At 41.2% G+C, this 18,970-nt stretch overlaps 1 protein-coding gene across 2 annotated transcripts in view; it reads left to right on the forward strand.

The window, feature by feature from the left end:
* Nucleotides 1-910: 910 nt before the first annotated feature.
* Nucleotides 911-18,970, forward strand: part of ZNF143 (zinc finger protein 143) — a 37,727-nt gene continuing 19,667 nt past the window's right edge. The window contains exons 1-6 of one of the 2 annotated variants that reach the window (XM_065635585.1): nucleotides 911-990; nucleotides 13,284-13,414; nucleotides 14,200-14,292; nucleotides 14,773-14,856; nucleotides 15,079-15,159; nucleotides 16,008-16,204. In XM_065635585.1, coding sequence (XP_065491657.1) covers nucleotides 13,291-13,414; nucleotides 14,200-14,292; nucleotides 14,773-14,856; nucleotides 15,079-15,159; nucleotides 16,008-16,204 — 579 coding nt within the window. In that variant the 5' untranslated portion in view covers nucleotides 911-990; nucleotides 13,284-13,290. The remainder of the gene's footprint in view (nucleotides 991-13,283; nucleotides 13,415-14,199; nucleotides 14,293-14,772; nucleotides 14,857-15,078; nucleotides 15,160-16,007; nucleotides 16,205-18,970) is intronic. The other variant, XM_065635586.1, reaches the window with a different exon arrangement.

Consider the following 18,970-nt stretch of genomic DNA (forward strand, 5'->3'; position numbering starts at 1 on the left):
TTAATTGCAGTTGGGTTTTCTTGAAAAATCCTCTACCAAAATAATCGTACTACCCTTTAATTACCTGTGGAGCTGTCGTTGGACTACTGCCCATTTCCACGGCTAGAAATCACGTAAGGACGAACACTCTCAGGTACAGCTTTGCGGACAGAGCCCTCATCCGCCCGGCCCGGGCTGCAGTGGCCGCAGCACATAAGGCGGCCGGAGCGGGGCAGGGAGCGGGGCAGACAGCGGGGCAGACCTCGCTCCCCCCGCCAGGGGCACCGCGCCCCGGCCCCGCCAGCGCCCGCGGCCGCTCCGGCTCCGGCAGCGCCGAGGGACGAGGCCCCGCCCGGCCCCGCGGGGACCGCGCTGCCCCGCGCGCGGCAGAGCGCGCCGGCGCTGCCTGTGAGGGCCGGACGGCGGGGCCGGCCCGCGCTGCCGAGCCAGCGGTTCGCCCCCCGCGCTGCCGCTCGCAGGCCCGGCTGCAGCCGCCCGCCGCCTCGGGCCGCGCCGCTCCGTCCCCGCCGCGGGAGACCGGCCGCGCTGCCAGGGGCAGGGCGCGCCCGGTGCTTCGCGCTTCCCCCCCTCGCTTCCTCTCGCCCCGCGGGCTCCCCGAGCGCAACCGCCTCCGGGCGCCCTCCCCGGGGAAGGAAATGGCGCCCGGCTGCTCCGCTCCCCCGCTGACGCACAGGCGCCTCGCTCCCCACGGTACAAAATGGCGGCCGCGGCGGCCCCGAACCCAGCATAACCGAGACGCCATGAAGCCGCGGGGCGGGGCCCCGAGCGTCTAGCCAATGGGCATCGGCGCGGGGCCTGGAGGCGGCCAATGGCGAGCGAAGGCGGTGACGCACGGCGCTGGGGGCCCAATGGGAGCGGCCGTAGCGCGGGGCGCGAGGCCCGCCCGCACGGCTCGGGGCGGTGCTGAGGCGGGCGGGCGCTGAGGCGGCCGTTTCCTGTCCTGGTGCATGGTGGTCGGACGGAGGAATTGTTGGAAAATTTCTCGGCGAGGTTCGTATATAAATGTGTTTTTACCCAGTGTGCCTTATTCTAACCACCGCCATCTCCGGCTGGGGCCGCCGCCCGGGCCGCCGCGCCGGGCCTCGCCCTCCGCGCCGCGCGCAGAGAGGCGGCGAGGGGCAGCGAGCGGGGGCAGCCGGGCAGCGCCGGCACCGACCGACACGGATAAAGCCGCGGCTCCGCCGCCCGCCCGCTCCGCGCGGCCCGGCCCCTCCCCCTCCCGCCGGGCCTGCCCGCGCCTGCCCGCCGGCATCCCGCACCGCGGGGCGCCGGGCCGGCCGCGGCCCCCGCCGCCCCCTCCCCGCCCCGGCCCTCGGGGGACCCCGGCCGGGCCCCCGCCAACCGCCCCCTCGCGCGCCCGGGCGCGGGGGCGCCCGTTAGCCGCTGCGTCACGGGCGGGGGCTGCCGGCGGCGGGCGCGCTCCCCGCGCGGGGGGGAGGGGGCGGGGGGGCCGGGGCGCTCCGAGCTCCGCTCCCGCCCCGGGGCGGCCGGCGCTTGCCAGCGTAAATTTGGGGTTTAATTTATTTTTACATTTTCCTTTTTTTGTGTGGTTTTGTTTTTTTTTTTTAAACGTTATTTCCATTTTGACGGAGGGCGAGCTCGCAAAGCGACATCAAAACAATTGCCCTCGGAGCAATTTCGGCCGAGCGTGCGGCTCGTTCCCCGTCCTCTGGGAAAGAAAAACCCGGTGTTGGTGCACGGAGTTGCTCGTTTTTCGGGTTGCTGCGTTGCGGTGCCCTGAGCGCGGCCGTTCCGCGCCAGCGCAGAAGGGCCTTGCGCGGAGCTTGTGGAAGCATCTCTTTATTTCATCTTTAGCTCTTTCAACTCACCAAAATACCATGCAAAATCGTTTTAAGCGCTTTACAGCCTGTTCTCTCTTGTCTCCTTGAGCTTTTCTTGTCTAGAACTTTTAATATAACAGGATAACAAGAAGCTACTCCTCTAGAAAAATTACTTGAGATAACACAAAGATTTTATTTTCTGATAAGGTCTTACTTGTGGTGCTCATTCATCAAGAAAAAAAAGTGATGTGCCTTTCGTGCAAGTTGAGTTTTCTAAAATCTCTTAAGGGTTTGTTTTGAACTACCAAAGAATTAAATTTGAGGTTACGCGCAGAGTGATACCTGTGCTTTTGAAGGGACATTATTCCTGTTTACAGGGATACAGAATCTTCAACCTTCCAGTCTTTCAAAGAAAACATTTTCTCTTGGCATACTGTTTTCTGAAGATTCTGCTTCAGGTGTTGTAAATCTGTTACGCCTTAGAGGACGATATGCCAGATATTTATGCTGTAGCTTCAAGGCGATTGTACCTGAAAAGTTAAATCTGTTGTCAACGAGTAGCTTTTTATAGAAGTAGTATGTGCATAGTATATTTTGAGGTTTTTGGGTGTTTACCATACAGCTTTGCAATGGCAGGGTACAACATAACTGTGTTTTTATGGCTAGTTTCTTTGTATTTCATGCGTTAAAAGTCTTGAGCTTTCAAACTGTGTATATGTCAGAAGCTATTCATTTGAATCACTGCAGAAAATTAAACTCAGCAGTATGTAGTCAAATAGTATATGATTGTTGTGGTAATAGATTGCAGCTTAAATGAGATGTAAAAATGAACATTTTAAACAGTTTCGAGAAATGTATTCCAAATTGATTACCTAATTTACATAAACTTTTCTCATTATTATAATGAAATAATGTTTAATTTCTAGTATCCTGTTTGAGGGGTTATTTTGTCTTACATTAGAGGCTTAAATAAAGCAAATGCTTAAGCAAGTGTAAAAATGTCTTTAGCTAGAAAGACACGTGGACCTCACTCCATTTTTGTCTGTGTAGCTTTTGATGCTTCAACATCAAAATACTTCTGTCATGAGCTTGCAGTCCCTTTTCTCAAAAGGGACAGGCACAGCGATAATAGAGTGATGAACATTCCCTGGTAGTGGGTGCCCAAATTAGGCTGTAAATTGTTTTTGTCTTGTTTTATTTCTATGATTCTGTAGAATATCTTAAATTACGTACAGCTTCAGCTCAGCAGTGCTGGCCCATGTTTTGCTGTCCTGGAGAAGGGAATTGGCAGGAGCTGGAGCAGCCAGCAGGTCAGAGGACCAGGCTGTTGCTGCTGTGCCTGCTCGCAGCTGGGCTGCCCACTCACCTGCTGCTCTTTTTGGATGTGCAGGGGGTTCCTCAGCTGAAGTTTGGTGGTGATAATGGTCTCTACCTGGACAACATCTTGTCTGAGTGTTCCTTAACACATCATATATGTGTCTTCTTGCAGACTTACATAGTGGCCTTACCAAAATGTACGGGGTTTGTTATAAATTAAAGATGATAGTTTTGAACTGGGTTCATTCTCTTACAGCACAGTTTGGCTTCATTTAGAGTGTGGGATGTTTATCTCTCCTTGCTGTCACATGTAAGGCTTGGTCTTAAGAGTTTTGGGTTAAAACATGCTCAGCATAGGTGGAGTCTTTGAGAAACACTTATTAAATTCTGAGGATTCTTTTCTGGCATGTGTGAAACTATTTGTTTTCGAAAGCGTAGGACTCAGCTGAATTTGGATGCATTTCCACACACAAAGTGTGTGTTCTTGATAATCGGGGCAATTCTTCCGGTTTCAAGCATTAAAATGGAAATAAAGCAAATGTGAGGAAGATGCAACTTGTCTCAGTGCTCCTGTAGTCAGATTCCTCCGTTACGCTTCTGCCTACATTTTGCTTTGTACCCTCTTCCTTGGTCATCCCATGATTTCTGCTTCCCACACTGGTTTTTGTAGCTCCTGCTGTCTCTCACATGTGTATGTTACATACCATAGCATCCCAGGCCAGCCTTTGCCTTTCCTTGCCACTGGCTTTTTTCCTGTATTGTCACATCTCTTGCACACTTCTGCAGCTCAGCAGCATGCTTTCTGCTCTTCCTGTGTTAATAGATGGGCAGTTTGTTTTTTCATCTCTTCTGTGCTGCAAAGAAATTGGTGCATCTGGTAAGGAGAGCATGAGTTGGGTGGTATATTCCTGTACCTTGTGTTACAAAAGATCCCAAAAGATGGAAGATATCTGCCTAGCTTATGGATCCCTAAGATGGATCATGATCCTAACAGATGTATCCTCTTCTGGAATTGAAGAATTCAGCTCTGAAATGCAAGTTTCTGTAAATAGAGGTGTGCATAGGCGTTGTTCTGAGGATGGAGTGAAGAATTTGAGGGAGGTGCCTGTCCATGGACATCACATTTCTGGGGGAGGAGGAGAAGGAGTCTTATGACCCATCGTGGCACCATGAGGCAACGAGGTTTCTGAGGTTCTGCTTGTACCTTATGTCTGTAACTTAATCTGCTCTTAGTTGTACTTAAGGGAATATGGTTTTGGTCCTCTCTGTGCTCTGCACACCAAGAATTGTTGATCATTTACTAAAAAATGGAATTGGATTAAATTAGTGAATGCTTCCAACGACTTACTCCGCTAAAATTTTCTGGATTACACTGCTTTTTTAAATTGTATAGTGGGATTGTACTTTGCTCTACCAAGATAACACTTGTTAAATAAATTAAGTTCTCATTTTGAAGGGAATTTACAATTCCAGCAAGTTCTGCAATATTCAAACTTGACAACAGAGTTACACTTAAAACTGCTAAGTGCTTCCTTCAGTCTGTATTTTATTGTCAGCTGAATGTTTTCCTCTATAAGCTTCTTGAGGGGAAATTTGGGTCACCTGCTTTGTGCTCTAGGACTCCATTTCTGATGGGAGACTTCTCTAGAATTGGGTCTGCAGTTGCAAGTTAGTTGGCATTGCCTGTATCTTAAGTATATTCATATTCAGCTAACGTGGTATTACACGGGTTTTTTTAGATGTATTTAGATGTACTGGTTTTGTACATTTGTACATTTGTGTGCATTTGTAATCTGGTTTTTGTTTGTTTGTTCGGAGCGGGGGGCGGGGGTTGCAATTCAGGGTAAAGGTTGGCTGTTTTTTTTAGTTCCTGAAATACAAGCATAGACTAAAACACTGCTCTTAGCTGTCATGGCTAATATTGATACATCTGTAATGTAGTTGTCAGATTACTAATTAACTCATAACCGCACAAAACAACTCACTCAAAATTCCCTGTTTTGTTGGCAATCTCAAGAGATTTGCAGGATTTGGAGGGGCACAGCCAGGATTAATTGTTTTGGTGATGTAAATTAGACACCTGTTATATCTTGACAATTAAGAGAGAAGGCTGTTTGACACAAAAGTAAAACATCCATGGAAACAGTTGGTCTCAATTTCTTTGAGATTTTTGACCATTAAGTATTCACCTATTCACTAAATGTTTCTTTGTTTTGTTTAAAGCACTCACTGATAGAACCAGAGAGGTTTTATGACTTGAGGATTAAGCAGCCCCATGAAGTGCTTCAGGAGTTAACTGTTGCTTGTTTCTTTTGGGTTTTTTTTTTGGTGGGTGTTGGTTTGGGGTTTGTTTGTTTGTATGTTTTTCCTGCAGATAGGCATTACTGCTCATTTCTAGGAGTAGTTTGAGTACATTTTTTACATATGTCCTCTGGTTGCCTTCTTAATATAGCCAGTATTTTGTGTATAGGTACTCGATGTAAAAAACAAACCCCAAAAGCCAGTAGTTTTAAAAACACATGGGTTCATTGTTTAAGTGCTTTAAGTCTGTTTCTCACTTTGTGATTTTCAGGGGGAAAATCTACTTGTAATGAAATCTAGTGCTTTATCTCACGTGCTGAAAAATTATTTAAAGGTTGGGAATTTTTTTCAGCTTTGTTAATCATGTCTAAATTTTTCAAGTACAAACAGAAAAAGGGGGGAAAAGACTGCTGGAACGTAAAGTAATTATGTGAGGTTAAATGTGGTTCTCACTGCTCGCACTGAAGTCAGAAGAGTTCTGCTTGGTTATGGAAGTGATAAATTTGGTATTGCATTTATTTATTTTTTTGGGAAGAAAAATCAAAGGCTGTGGCAGTGAATTAGTCTTGAACTGCATTATAATCAGGATGTATCTCTGCTGGAACGGAAGGGTTGGAATACTGCAAAAAGAGTTAAAAGGAGCCTTGAGTTTGACTGCAAACCTCTGCTTTGGGCACCATGAGTCTCTTGAAGTTGGCTGTGCTGCCTCTGGGAGTGTACACATCGTGCTGATGCAGTTGACAGGGCTGTCAGTCTTGATTAGGTTCTTCTCCAGGGCCAGAGTTCATAATTCTCAACACTTCTTTGCTATCTAGAAAATAATCGTGCAATTTGCTATTAAATTGCACATTTTAACCCTCTGTCTGAACCCAACTATTGTTACCTGATTCTTAAGCAGAGGGGTTTTGTTCTGTATTTCAGCCTTGTTTCCATTTTATACAGTGGATGATTTATGTGGTGGAAATCACTGTTTAATTATGTTTTGCTTGCCTTTAGAAGAGACTGGAAAAAATACAGTAAAAGAAGTTAAGATTATAGGAAGGTGCATAGAAATTTAGAAATGCCTGACGTTAATTACTTTGTTAAGTTTATTAACCAAAAGTCAATCTGATGTATTATAGCATGAAATCAATGTTGCAGTGAAGTGGTAAAATACTGAAATGGTAAGGGCTGTTGATGAAGAAAGAAATCCATGTCTCGTCTGTTGAAGCACTTGATCAAAGCATCCACAGGTTCTAGATTTCATTTCTGACCCTGCTGCAGATTTCCAGTGTAATACTGGAAAAGATTGCCATGCAGATACATAGGAGAACAGATTTTAGAGAGCCTTAGTTCTGCTGTATTCTTATTTTTGAGCTTACAGCTTACCTTTATGTAATTAGTAAGTTATATACTTGAGTAATCTAAAAAAACTTCGGACAAGTCAGTTTTTCAGTCTGTGTCAGTCATTATTTTGCACTGAGACCTGGAAGGCTATATAATGCATATTAATCATCAGTTGAAATGTATTTAATCAGAATGTTGATTGTAGGTACTAATTTTGATTTTTTTCACAAACGTTTGTTAATCAGACTAGTTTTGGGAAATTGATATATGCAATCATATCAGTTGTTTAAGGACTGTAATGCAGCCAGTATTTAATTCTGAAAAACCTTAATTATGTTACTGTGCTGACATACTTGAACTGGTTTTGTGATCCAGCTTTGTCAAATGTGGGAATGCAATTTTCTAAAATTCCTTAATGAGAGTTTCAGTATTGTGGAGTTGTGTATCATTTGCCATTTTACTTTTCTGGATTGGTTTTTATAAGTTTTATAAAATTTCAATGGTTTTGTACATTGTTTAGAAATGTATTAAAATAAATTCAAATGAAATAAATGGATATTATTTCAAACTTCTCAGTGCTGTCTGTGCAAGGAGGGTGAACGATCCCAAGGTTGCTGAATGTCTGGAGTAGCTTTTTTCCTGTCTTTCCTTCTCAGTTCTCAGACTTTTTAGATTGCGTTTTATAAGTGTGAGTTTTCTTCCATGACTGCTGTTACAAACTTTATTCCATTTTCTGTTAATCATCCTCTAAGCATCATCTTTTTTTTCCTCTAAGGAGTTTCCGCTGCTGTCACAGCAGGTTTTTTCTTTTGTCCAGCAATGCAGTGGTGTAGTGATTCTTTAAATGGCAAATTCCTGCTGTTTTCCAGCTGTTATTTGCCACATTCTCCACAACATGGGGTCTCCTCATGCTGTCCTCGGAGCTGCCAGGTGCCGAGTGCCCCAAACCCACGTTCGACTCCATGGCAGTGACTCCTCCGCCAGCTCTGGCTTTGCTTTTCGGCTGCCTAAGTCACACCTGCTGTTTCTTAGTTGTTCAATTCCTAGTTCTCAGCAGAAACTCCCATTTCCAGCTGCTAGGTTGAGTTTACATTGCTTTTAACATCGCATCTTTTCTCCAAAATAAGTGACAGCACCACTGTATTTGTTTGTTAGTGGAGGACAAAATATAGGAGGCCCTCTCCAGACAGGCAACTTCATATGAAGTCTTCATGAAAAATCCTTTCTTTTTAACCGAACTCTCTCACCTGACCCCTACATCCCTCTGTTTTTGAAGTGTTGAGAACTTAAAGCGTACTTGGGTTCACAGTTTTTTCTGTTCAGAGATTTTGGGGGGATGTCTTGGTGTTTTTTAATTAAAAAATTGCATCCATGTACCCTGCGGGATGGCATATTTTATCTATCAAAGTTATACTGGTGGTTTACATTGCTGGTGCAGCTTTTGTCCAAAAGCGTAATAAAGTCAGCAACACGTATCACTACCTCACTGCTTTTGTTTGGTAACTAACAGTGTGAGACTTGTTTCAGAATCGCTTCTTGCAGCTGGATATTGCTTATCTCTATCAGACACTGGTTTCAGTTCAGACATTTTTCAGTCTTTAATAATTTTCTGTTGCAGGCTGTGTTGTTTTTTTTTTTTAATGGGAAGTATTTTAACCATCTTAAAGAATGATATTTTCTCTGCATGACTACCACAGGAGCATTTCAGTGACTAATCATTTCAGGAATGCAACATACATTACTCTTCTTGTGAAAGTCTTCCTAAATATCATCATTAACATGCCTTTGAAAATTGCAACTTGTAATTGACCTGTGAAGATTTGCAAGAGTTCACAAAGTCAAGTTTCAACTTTTCACTTCAGTGAGTACCTCATGACTAAGCCTGTACTTGTGTCTTTTCTGTAGGACAGCTCTTGAGATGAAGCAGAATACACATGCATCAACCTTGTAGAGCAGACATGCAGGCCCCAGCCAGGGTTCATGTGTTTTCCTAAAAACGGATGTTTTGGCTGCATTTTAACTAATGAGCTGCAATATTCGAAGTGGGTAAAGGAAATCTTTCTCTCCCAGGTTCTTGCTGACAACATTCCTGGCAGACAGGAGGTTCCAAGAAAAGGCCGAGTGATGCAAATGCCCCAAAATAAAAGCAGTGAGGTGCATTAGGGGAAGAAGCTGGTGAGATTCAGATTGGAAGAAGGGTGAAGACAAATCTTCTGGAAGCTGAGGAGAAAGCAGCATATAAGCCAGTTAGCAGAAGAGGGGGGGAAGAGATTTGAGTTTGATCAAAACAGACTGATTTCAAAAAAACAAGGCAAATGAATAAAAATAAAATAGGAGACTAGATTTGCAGGATGGATGATGTACTGACAGCATGGTGATAATGTTTTAAGTGCATGTGATATCAAAATGGTTAGATGTCATAGAACAGTTTAAGTTGGAAGGAACCTCCAGAGGTTATCTAGTCCAGCCCTGACCGAGGCAGGTCTGATGAGCCCCAGTTGCCCAGGGCTGTGTCAAGTTGAGTCTTGAATGCCTACACAGATGGAGAGTCCATAACCTACCTTAGTAGTCTGTTCCTGTGTTTCACCACTCCTACCGGGGAAAAAAAGAAAAAAAAGTAAGTAACACAGTAGCAGAGATATCAATGTGATGACCTGACCCATTTCCCTACAACATAGGTCAACTTTGTCTTTAGTTCTTTCCCCATCCTTCTCCTCAGAGCTTGTAGCCCTGTCTGGTTAGCCTGTCTTCTCCACTGGGAATGAATCAGAGAGTCTGACAGTGAGCAGCACATCCACTTCTGGTGGAGGGAACTCCCTGCACAGCAGAGTAACAGAGCAAAACTGCTGCAGCCCCAAAGAGTGAGTGAAAGCCGGGGTTTTGATGTTCGGGAGGGTCCCAGTGTTCCACCTCCATTACAGGGCATGTGCTTCTAAGATGGGTCTGAACATGAACCGTCTTCAGACAAAGAGGCAGGATGGTGAACATACAGAGCAGGCCAGCAGTAAGAGGAGACTTGGGAACTAGTTGCAGGAGGAGTTGATGTGGACATGGGAGTATTTTAGGTTATTTTGACAAGAAGGGTGTGATTATATTTGGGAAGAGGGACACACTGAAAATTTGGTACCATGACAGGGCTGGCTGAAGAAGGAAACTTACTTCAAGGAGAAAGTATGGAGCTGGGGATAAGAAGCTAGTGGAAGGACAGAGGATTGGGAGGAGGATATATTGGAAGGGATAATTTTAAAGGAGTTGGAATTGGGAGAAAACGGCAACACAGCCTTTGTATGTGACAGCACACAATTGTCTAGTTCATCTGGAACAGAGGAAAGTAGTGAATGTTGTTCTGCTGTGTGCAGCAGTCACTCTGATTTTTTTCCAGGGTGTGAGAACTCTTAATCAGCTACACTACCGTAACAAACACTGTAAAATAATTTAAACAAATACTTTTGCTCTTTTGGCCCTTGAATTTATCTTGCATTAGATTTCTTCTTCCAAAATAGCAATTGACACTTTAAGCAATTGGTTCTGCTCGGGCTCTTTGAGGACGTGGCAGCTGTCTGCATTGACTGAATTCCTCTCTGCTTTCCCAAAGCTGAGAGAAGAGGCAAAGGCTCTGGAGGAAGGGCGTTACTCTATTTTAAAGGCAGAGACTCTATTAAATATGCTGAGAGCTTGCTAAAAGGTACTTTTTCTAAGAGAGGGAATGCTCTAAAGTAGACCTGAGCTGAAAGGCCTTTGAGATGCAGTCCCTACTAGGATGTTTTTGGAATAGTCAAAAACAGTGGTTGTGTAGCCTTTCTTCTCCAATGTGTGAAATGATGTGGCTTCTTTGGAACCTGCCCTCATGAGGCATCCTGAAAATTGAGTGAATGGAAAACACTGACAGTACAGAACACTGTTAGCAGTTACGAAGACAAAACAACCTCTGTGCACCACTAGTGTCTAATACTATAATTAATTTAACTTGCAACAGTTTGGCAGTACCTCCAGAGAAGCAGTCCTGGCAAAGCAGTCTGGAGTAAAACTTTTTTTGGCGCTAGTTTCTTTAAGCAGCATTAGTTTTCCGATCTTATTTGCTGAACGCTGAGGGTAGGGGCACTTCAGTGCTTGTTTAAGCTGATCCTGTAGCTACAGCATGTTGTCCCATTTTTGGTTTACGAGCAAGGTGCTTTCAAAGTAAGTGTTTCGTCCCTAGTTAGAGATAGGGGGATAAATGAGTAATGGGAAAAGAAGTTACTAGTCCAAAGTCACTAATGTGGAGATGGCAGAAGGAGGAGTTGAACTCAGGGTCTCTTATGTCCTCATACAATTCCTTGTCCCTTAGGTGGTATCCAAAAAAAACTTGGCTATTTCATTTTCTTCAGAAACATCTAGTATAAATGCGATTTTAGTCTGGATGGCTTCTCCACACTGGCTCTTCTGTTGTATTACATCTCTTTTTAGAGACCTCTTTTTTTTTTTTTTTTTTTTTTTTTTGGTAAAAGCTTCTTTACTTGAAAAGGGTGCTGGGAACAAAAATTTCTATCTTCCCTTGGATGTTAAAAAGTCACCTCTTTTGAGTTATATTTTGGTTTCTGTCTTAACTGTATCTTTTTTTTTGATGCTCAGAATTGTTCAAGGTTCAAATTATCTCTTACAAGCCTATATTTTAATTTCCTTAATGTTCTAGGTAGATATTATGTAGGATTTTAATCTTGGAAGGCATATTTCTGGCTGAATTGCGAACTTACCATTAGTACTGTTTTCTTCTATGATTTTCAACATAGTGCGTGAAAAAAATTGCTTTTTTTACAGGAGGATTAAAACCTTGCTAAGGCTACCCCTTCCTCTTTTGTTGTTAAACTGTATCTGTTCCATTAACTGAGCTCTTAATCAAACTGTCGATAACGTTCTCATACATGCCAAGGTGATTTAGGCTCCAGGTCTAATTTCAGGAGGTGATGTGGGTACTTGGTGTAACATCCCATTAAAAGCGAGTGGGGTTTGGACTGCAGCAACGTGTTCGCTCCATGCAGAGCTCCCGGGTTGAAGCGCGTCAGAGCCAGCAGCAGCAGAGCCGCGGGCTGTGGGACAGCGTTTGCTGAGACTGAGACACTTCTGTAGCTGCTGCTGCTCTGGCAAATGGTTCAAGTCACTTGGATGTATTTGGAAAATATTACTTGGGTATAATTTCCAACTACTAAATTAGTGTACCAAAACTTTAAACACTGCAGGCATGCTGGAGTACCTAACTGGTCCAATTTTGCTTTCATTAGTGTTTAGTTTTGACATAAGTATGAGTTCCTGAATGTTTTTTGAGGCAATTGATTAGTTGCTCATTTAAGGGCAGATTTCTGGTTTGTAGAGATAAAAATAGTTTAGTTATTTAGACATGTAATCATAAGTAAATTAAAGACTACATTATTCCTCTCGGCCTTGAATTACAAAACAGTCAGTCATAGGACCACACTAAGATTAAAAGCCTTGGTTGCTTATCTGTAACCTTTTAGTGAGATTATCTAACTGCTGCTTATTGTTACAAAAAAACTCTTGACTATCAAAAGACTGGGGTGGGGGAAAATTGCTTTAATCCTATGTGGTCTAGATTGCCATTTCATGTGATTTCCACCCCCCCCGCCACTTTCGTCCACATCTAAGTTTATACTAACTAAAGGGCTTGCAGAACTCAGTGACTTTTTTATCTTTTTTTTTTTTCCTTTTCCCCCTGTGATGAAAGCCAACATCTGAGTTAGTAGAATGCAATGTTATAGATCTCCTTTATGGCTTCCTAATCTAGTAATACTGAAAATTAGTAATAGCCTTTCAGATTCAGTAGACTTCTTAATCTCCCATATCGAAACATGCCTGGGTAAAAAAAATGAGTATCCAAAGGGATGGCTCTATCTGGTTCTTTGAGAATACATGCAGAGTTGTGACTCTCACTCACCAGTCACTATCCTGTTGTTTTAATAAAACTTTTTGTCATTAGATACTTTATTATTTTCAAGGGAGGATTTTTTTTTTTTTGTTAAGTAGAAACCTCCCTGGAAAGTTTAGGGAAATAGTTGTATCATTCAGTCAGGCTTACTAATAAAGTGTGTATTTCACCAGTGTATGATAGATTCTCAGTCTCCTACAGACACTGGGGAGATGTTTAATTTATATAGTTAAAACCCTGCTGTTGTCATGGGTGGCAGTGGGTGAATTCTCAGCTTTATTTTAATTCTGAGGACAAAAAGATATCCGTAGTTACCATCATTACCACCACTCTTTATACATTGATTAAATAATTATTATTTAACTGGAATCTAAATGTGGTTGATGCACTTCAATTTAGTAACAGCTATCTGAAGTTCTTAATAGCTTGGTTAATTGAAGTAGTAACATTTACTTCAAATAACTTTTTTTTCCTCTAAAGTACTTTCCAGGCAAGTCAATCATTCATTGCATCTTTATGCAGAAGATAACATAAAATATTTGTAGCAGCTCTATAAAAATCTAATTAAACTTGGATTGTCGTTAACTAGTTCTGTATTTAAATTTTGTATCTATATTTTGTGAATATTTTCTTTCTAGGTAGACAATGTTATTAGCTCAGATAAATCGAGACTCTCAGGGAATGACTGAATTTTCTGGAGGAGGAATGGAGGCCCAGCATGTGACTCTGTGTCTAACAGAAGCTGTAGCCGTGCAAGGTGAACCTTCAGGTTAAAGTATCTCTACATTATTGTGTCTTTTCTGTTTGAAATTCAGATAAAACTCTAAAACTAACCTGGTGTACCCTGAATGAAAAAACGTAACTCGAATCGTTCTTAATTAACTGAGATTAAGTTCACTAATTTAATTCTGAAAGGAACTGATCTCTTAAGGTAATCGGAGTGTAAATGTGGCAGAATAGGAAATATAAAATCTGACTTTATTCTCATTATAACTTTACTTGTTTATACTTTGAAGCTTCAGTTTATGTCTAAGCATGTGTAAAGAAGCTGAGTTTTAAAATAGATTGATCTAGGTTTGGTTTAAACTTGATGTTTTCTGACAGCATCATTATGATATTACATGATTAAAAACTTTTTCCTAAACCTGTGTTTTATTCTAAATAGATTTGTGTAGATGAATGACAGGTAGTAGTGTACAAAACAAAATTACCAATACAAGTATGTATATCATTGTTTCACTGTTGACACTCATGGCCTAAATAATATTTCTCCTAAAACGTCTGCTTTGTAGTTAGTTATTCAGTGACATTGTAACTTTTTTATTTAAGGAAAATATCATTCTAACTATCATGTTTACAGAGCAAAATCTGGAACATATGACTCTAGTATTTGTTCAAGGTTCAAAAACTAGAAAGCGACTAAGAACTGTTTCCTATTATAATTTCTGAAATCGTCATGCTTTAGGGCAATGTAATCATTTATAGAGGTGGTTAAGTTGTGATTTTTACGGTTTGATGCTGGTAATAGTGAATGTGAACTTTTTTCCTTGCTAGATGGTGACAACTTAGAAAACATGGAAGGTGTAAGTTTGCAAGCAGTGACCCTTGCTGACGGCTCCACTGCTTACATACAGCACAATTCTAAAGGTAGGTGAATGACTAGAAGTTGATTGGTATTGAGATAGGATTCCCCTTTGTAACCCTGTTTTTGGATTGTAAACTCCTTTCGATTGTGAAGTCAGGCAAAATCTGTGCAATGTTTATGAAGCTCCAGTTCCAACTGGGAATTACAGGTGTTACAGTAATACTATAAAATAAATATTTATTTCTGCTACTAATAAGATGCAGATATCAAATGCAGAACGTTAGCCAAACAAAAGTAAGATGCTCGTTAACACTTCACACTGAAATATCAACAGTCTCCTACTGCATAGGACATCAGGCCTTTTCTCGTTTTTATCCCAGAATTTTAAAACCTCTCTGTAGTCATAGTGTACTTACTCTTTACTGAACATTATTTCTCTGTGATATTTTATTGATATTTCAATCCTGAAGGTATCAGCTGTGTGTTTAAACTGTGTTGTGTCATGCAGAATATTTTTTAAGAATTCTAATTGTGTATTTCAGATGGTAAATTAATGGATGGCCAAGTGATTCAGTTAGAAGATGGTTCTGCTGCTTATGTTCAACATGTACCCATGTCTAAAAGCAGTGAGTGTAATAATACGACAAATGTATTCTAAAACAATGTATTACTGCTAAATATTGATATTAAGTCATTAATGGTCATTATAATAGCTTGATTTCTTATTTTAATGAAAACAGTCATGAAGAGGTCCTAGGTATTTTGTAATCCTAGGTATTTAGTGTTAAATCTTTTCGACTAATGGACTTTTCAAACTATTGTTGAAGCATTGTAATCCTTCTGAACAGGGGACAGCTTGCGTCTGGAAGACGGACAAGCAGTTCAGCTGGAAGATGGAACTACAGCATTTATTCATCACACCTCAAAAGGTAATTTTTTTAAGTGTGATTTATTACGTTAGGGTTCAACAGAACTTCAGCAGTATTAAATCTGGTACTCTTTTTAGATTGATGACATTTAGTGTGATTCCCAATGCAGATTACTTGTTGCTTTTACTTTGTGACATCTGGAAATCGTTGAAATGAGACTGGTTCACTTCCATGTTTGGACCTCATGTAACAGTTATAAACAGAATCAAAACCAGCGTATTTCACTTTTTTTAGCCTAGGATCACATTATAGTCAGTGTATGTCATGTTAGGAGACAATGTAAGCCCTTATACAGATTGCAGCAATAATTGCATGTGAAAATGAGAAGAGAAAGCAGGTAAGCATCAGTCGATCCCTCTTGAACTAAAGAATGTAGAGATTGACTTGAATTTCAAAGATCATGCTATTGATGTCATTAGGTAGTAGGGTAGAAAATGATTCTGTTCTTAAAATTCTCAGATCTATGAATTGAAAAATCTGAAGTATTTACCTCAGTACATGTGTTATATTATTTCCATTTTATTATGAGTGGATATAAGATGGAAAGCACATTCGTGTTTCTGGTTTCCTTTGCAGATAAAGCTAGACCAATATAAAATTGGTTTTGCACCTTTATAAGCGTGCAGAAACAAAACTGTGGGAGATGCTGTCTTGAAAAAAAAATTGGTCAGTGCTATTCATGGTAATAATTTAAGTGTTTCTATTTCTTGTATACTAGTGATTACAGTTCTTGTGTATTTTATACATATATATGCCTTCAGGAGACATTTCCTAAACAGCAGTAGTTTCACATGTCACATGCAGACATTTCTTTTTCTTTCATAACATTTTGTAATATTATTTCTCAGACAGTTATGACCAGAGTGCATTGCAAGCAGTCCAGCTGGAGGATGGAACGACTGCTTACATTCACCACACGGTGCAGATGCCCCAGTCAGACACCATTTTGGCCATTCAAGCTGATGGCACGGTGGCAGGTCTGCACACAGGAGATGCTGCCATTGACGCAGATACCATCAGCGCTTTGGAGCAATACGCTGCCAAGGTATATCAAAGTACATCGTCTCTTTCCGTAATGCTTTAAGGTAGCATTGCAAGATATTTGGCAGCAAAAGCCAATTGTGATCTAAGAATTAAAATGATAGTTAAGAGAGTCTTCAGACTTGTAGAAGAGAGAACACCAAATTGTCATGATAGTGCTTCACTATGATGAGTGACTCCAGTGTGTAGCGCATAAAAAGAAGAGATTGCACACTGAAATGATGTGGAGTCAGACTGATTTGTAAAGTGATTTAGATAACTAAATAGTAATTTTCTCTCAAATATAGCATTGGAAAGGAACCTCTTGAGAGGACGCTGTTTGGAAAGAAGGACAAAGTTAAATTATTCTTGTTTAGGCTCTATTGCCAGATTTTTTTTTTTGCTTGTATTGGGAGGAGTTGTGCCCAGTATACCAGGTGAGGACAACACATGAAGTGTAAAATAGGCAATCAGTTACTGACTTTGGAAAAAACTGCTTTGATCCATACTGTCAACAGTAAAATGATACTCAAAATTCATGTTGTCCACTTTGCTGGACTTCTGTAAAGCATGATGTACATATAATGGGTGGTGCAACTACCATGACTTTATAATCAGCAGTGTCCCAGTTGCTGTATAGTTACCATCAGTGCCTATGTTGCTCTGGAAAAAGAGTAGAATAAATTTCCAAATCTGTCCTCTAGTGTCACTGAGAGTTGTCAAATTTGGGGAGAAGGCCAGTTAGAATAATTAAATGGCTTATACACTATTCATTCTATTATGCTTCTGTCTGTTGTAACTGAGGAGATCCTAAGAGGGCCAGTCACATTGTGTTGTGTTTGGCTATGCCTTAACATGTCATAAAATAAAAGGTAATTCAAGGTTAGTTGAGCTGTAGTGACAAGCTTTTACACATTCCCTAGCTACTATTTAATTTAGGTTTAAATCAGTCATAACTGTGGGCTTCTTAACAAAGAGCTATATTAATCATAATTGGTTATAAGTTTCTGTTTTGAGGTGAAGAAGAAACAGAAGAAATGCAAACAAATTTGCGTTTTTGTCCTTATTTATCTCAACATGTGTTTTTAAATTCTGTATTGTGAATTTGGTTTCTGTAGTGTACTTGTGTGTGTCTAGGAAAAATTCTGTTTATTTTCTTTAAGCTTGCATCTCGAAACCTTATTCTGAAAGGTACCGATAGAGCCTCTCAGGGAAAGTCAGTGGAAGTGAGTTTCCAAATATTGCACCTGGTTTACATACAAAAGCAAATAACAGCTCGATCATCACAACCCTGTCTTTCTCTTAAAAGGAGAAATGTGGGTTCGTGATTCCGCTCCATGTCCATGTATGCTTTGTAGTGAGGCAATGTATACTTTTCATAGCAGCTGGTATAGGAACATTGAAAAAGGTACAGGAAGGGGCAACAATGATGACAAAACATATGAAATACATGAGGTAAGTACATGATAGAATTTTATACAATTTTAAGTGGCACAGAGAAGAGTAGTGACTTGTCATTGTCTTTACTAGAGTAAGAACTGGAAGACAGCAGATGAATTCTCAGGTGACAGGCTCAGGAAAAACAAGGGAAGAATATTTTTTTCAAACAGCCATGGCACTGCTTGTAGGATAGTGTGGATGCGAATATGTCCCTGGATTCAAAGGGTAGTTAGATAAATTCATAGAAGAAAAATGTATCCAGGGCTATTAGGTAGAAACATGTGACTTCTAGTTCAGGGAGTTCCTAAGCCACAAATTGCTTGGAGGTTGGAAGAATATTTCTGGGAATGTATCACTAAATGCTTGGCCTGTTCCTTTCGTCTTGTCTAGCATCTGCTGCTGGCTGCTGTTGGAAACAAAATGGTGCACTAGATCAGCCTTTAGTTTGACTCAGTATAGGTATTCATATGTTCTTGGTTGAAGGCAGACTACATCTTTCTTTAGAATTTAAGACAGCCTTTTAGGAGGAACTCAAAGATCTTCCTTGGAATCCTTCTAGAATTCTCCAATACTGCAATAAAGTGTTTTAAAATTGGGTTTCTTGCTGCTTTCATTGACGTTGAAGGTTTTATCTTCAAAACTTAAAAGGGTGAAGAAAATTTTGAAGGCGGATTTGGAGAATGGTTGTTCTTCTCTGTTCCCATGTCCTACATAACAGGTGGAAATAGCAAAGATCAGAAGGCTGTTCGAGATCAGTGTAGAAACTCTGTAAGAGAGTTCATACAAAGAGATCCAAGAGGAATGGAATTGTGAAGAGGTTATGACACACGCTTTTTTTCCATAAGATGTTTTCCTGCAACATCACAGCTGCTGGAACAGTAGAGTTCCTGGGACTTGTGTATGTCTACACACGTGTGCACGTTCCATTTGGATGATTGGTTTGCTGTGGCGTTGATGAACTTTTAATTTCATGTCAGCAGTTCCTTTCTCAACCAACAGCAGGAAGTTCAGGATGAAGTGATTCAAGTCTCCTTTCTGTTCAGGTTCTCTCTCCTTTCTTCAAATGTTCTGCAGGAGAAGGTCCCAAAATGGCTATTGCTTCCTTTAAAAAAAAAACAAAACCAAAAACCACTCGAGAATCACCTGCTTGCAGGCTCTATGTGCAGTCTCTCTAATGTAAACTTGCCTCTGCTTGGGAACTTCCCTCTTCACTGTTTTAGCTTAGAGTTGCCAAAAGTATATTGCTCATAATCATCTAATTTAGAAAGATAGTACAGTCTGAAAACCTCTTATGGGACAAGTTGATCATCAGTCTCCGAGCAAAAGGTTGGTAGCTGATGCTTTGAGAAGG

The sequence above is a fragment of the Caloenas nicobarica genome, chromosome 5 (assembly GCF_036013445.1).
Source record: "Caloenas nicobarica isolate bCalNic1 chromosome 5, bCalNic1.hap1, whole genome shotgun sequence".
Taxonomy (NCBI): domain Eukaryota; kingdom Metazoa; phylum Chordata; class Aves; order Columbiformes; family Columbidae; genus Caloenas; species Caloenas nicobarica.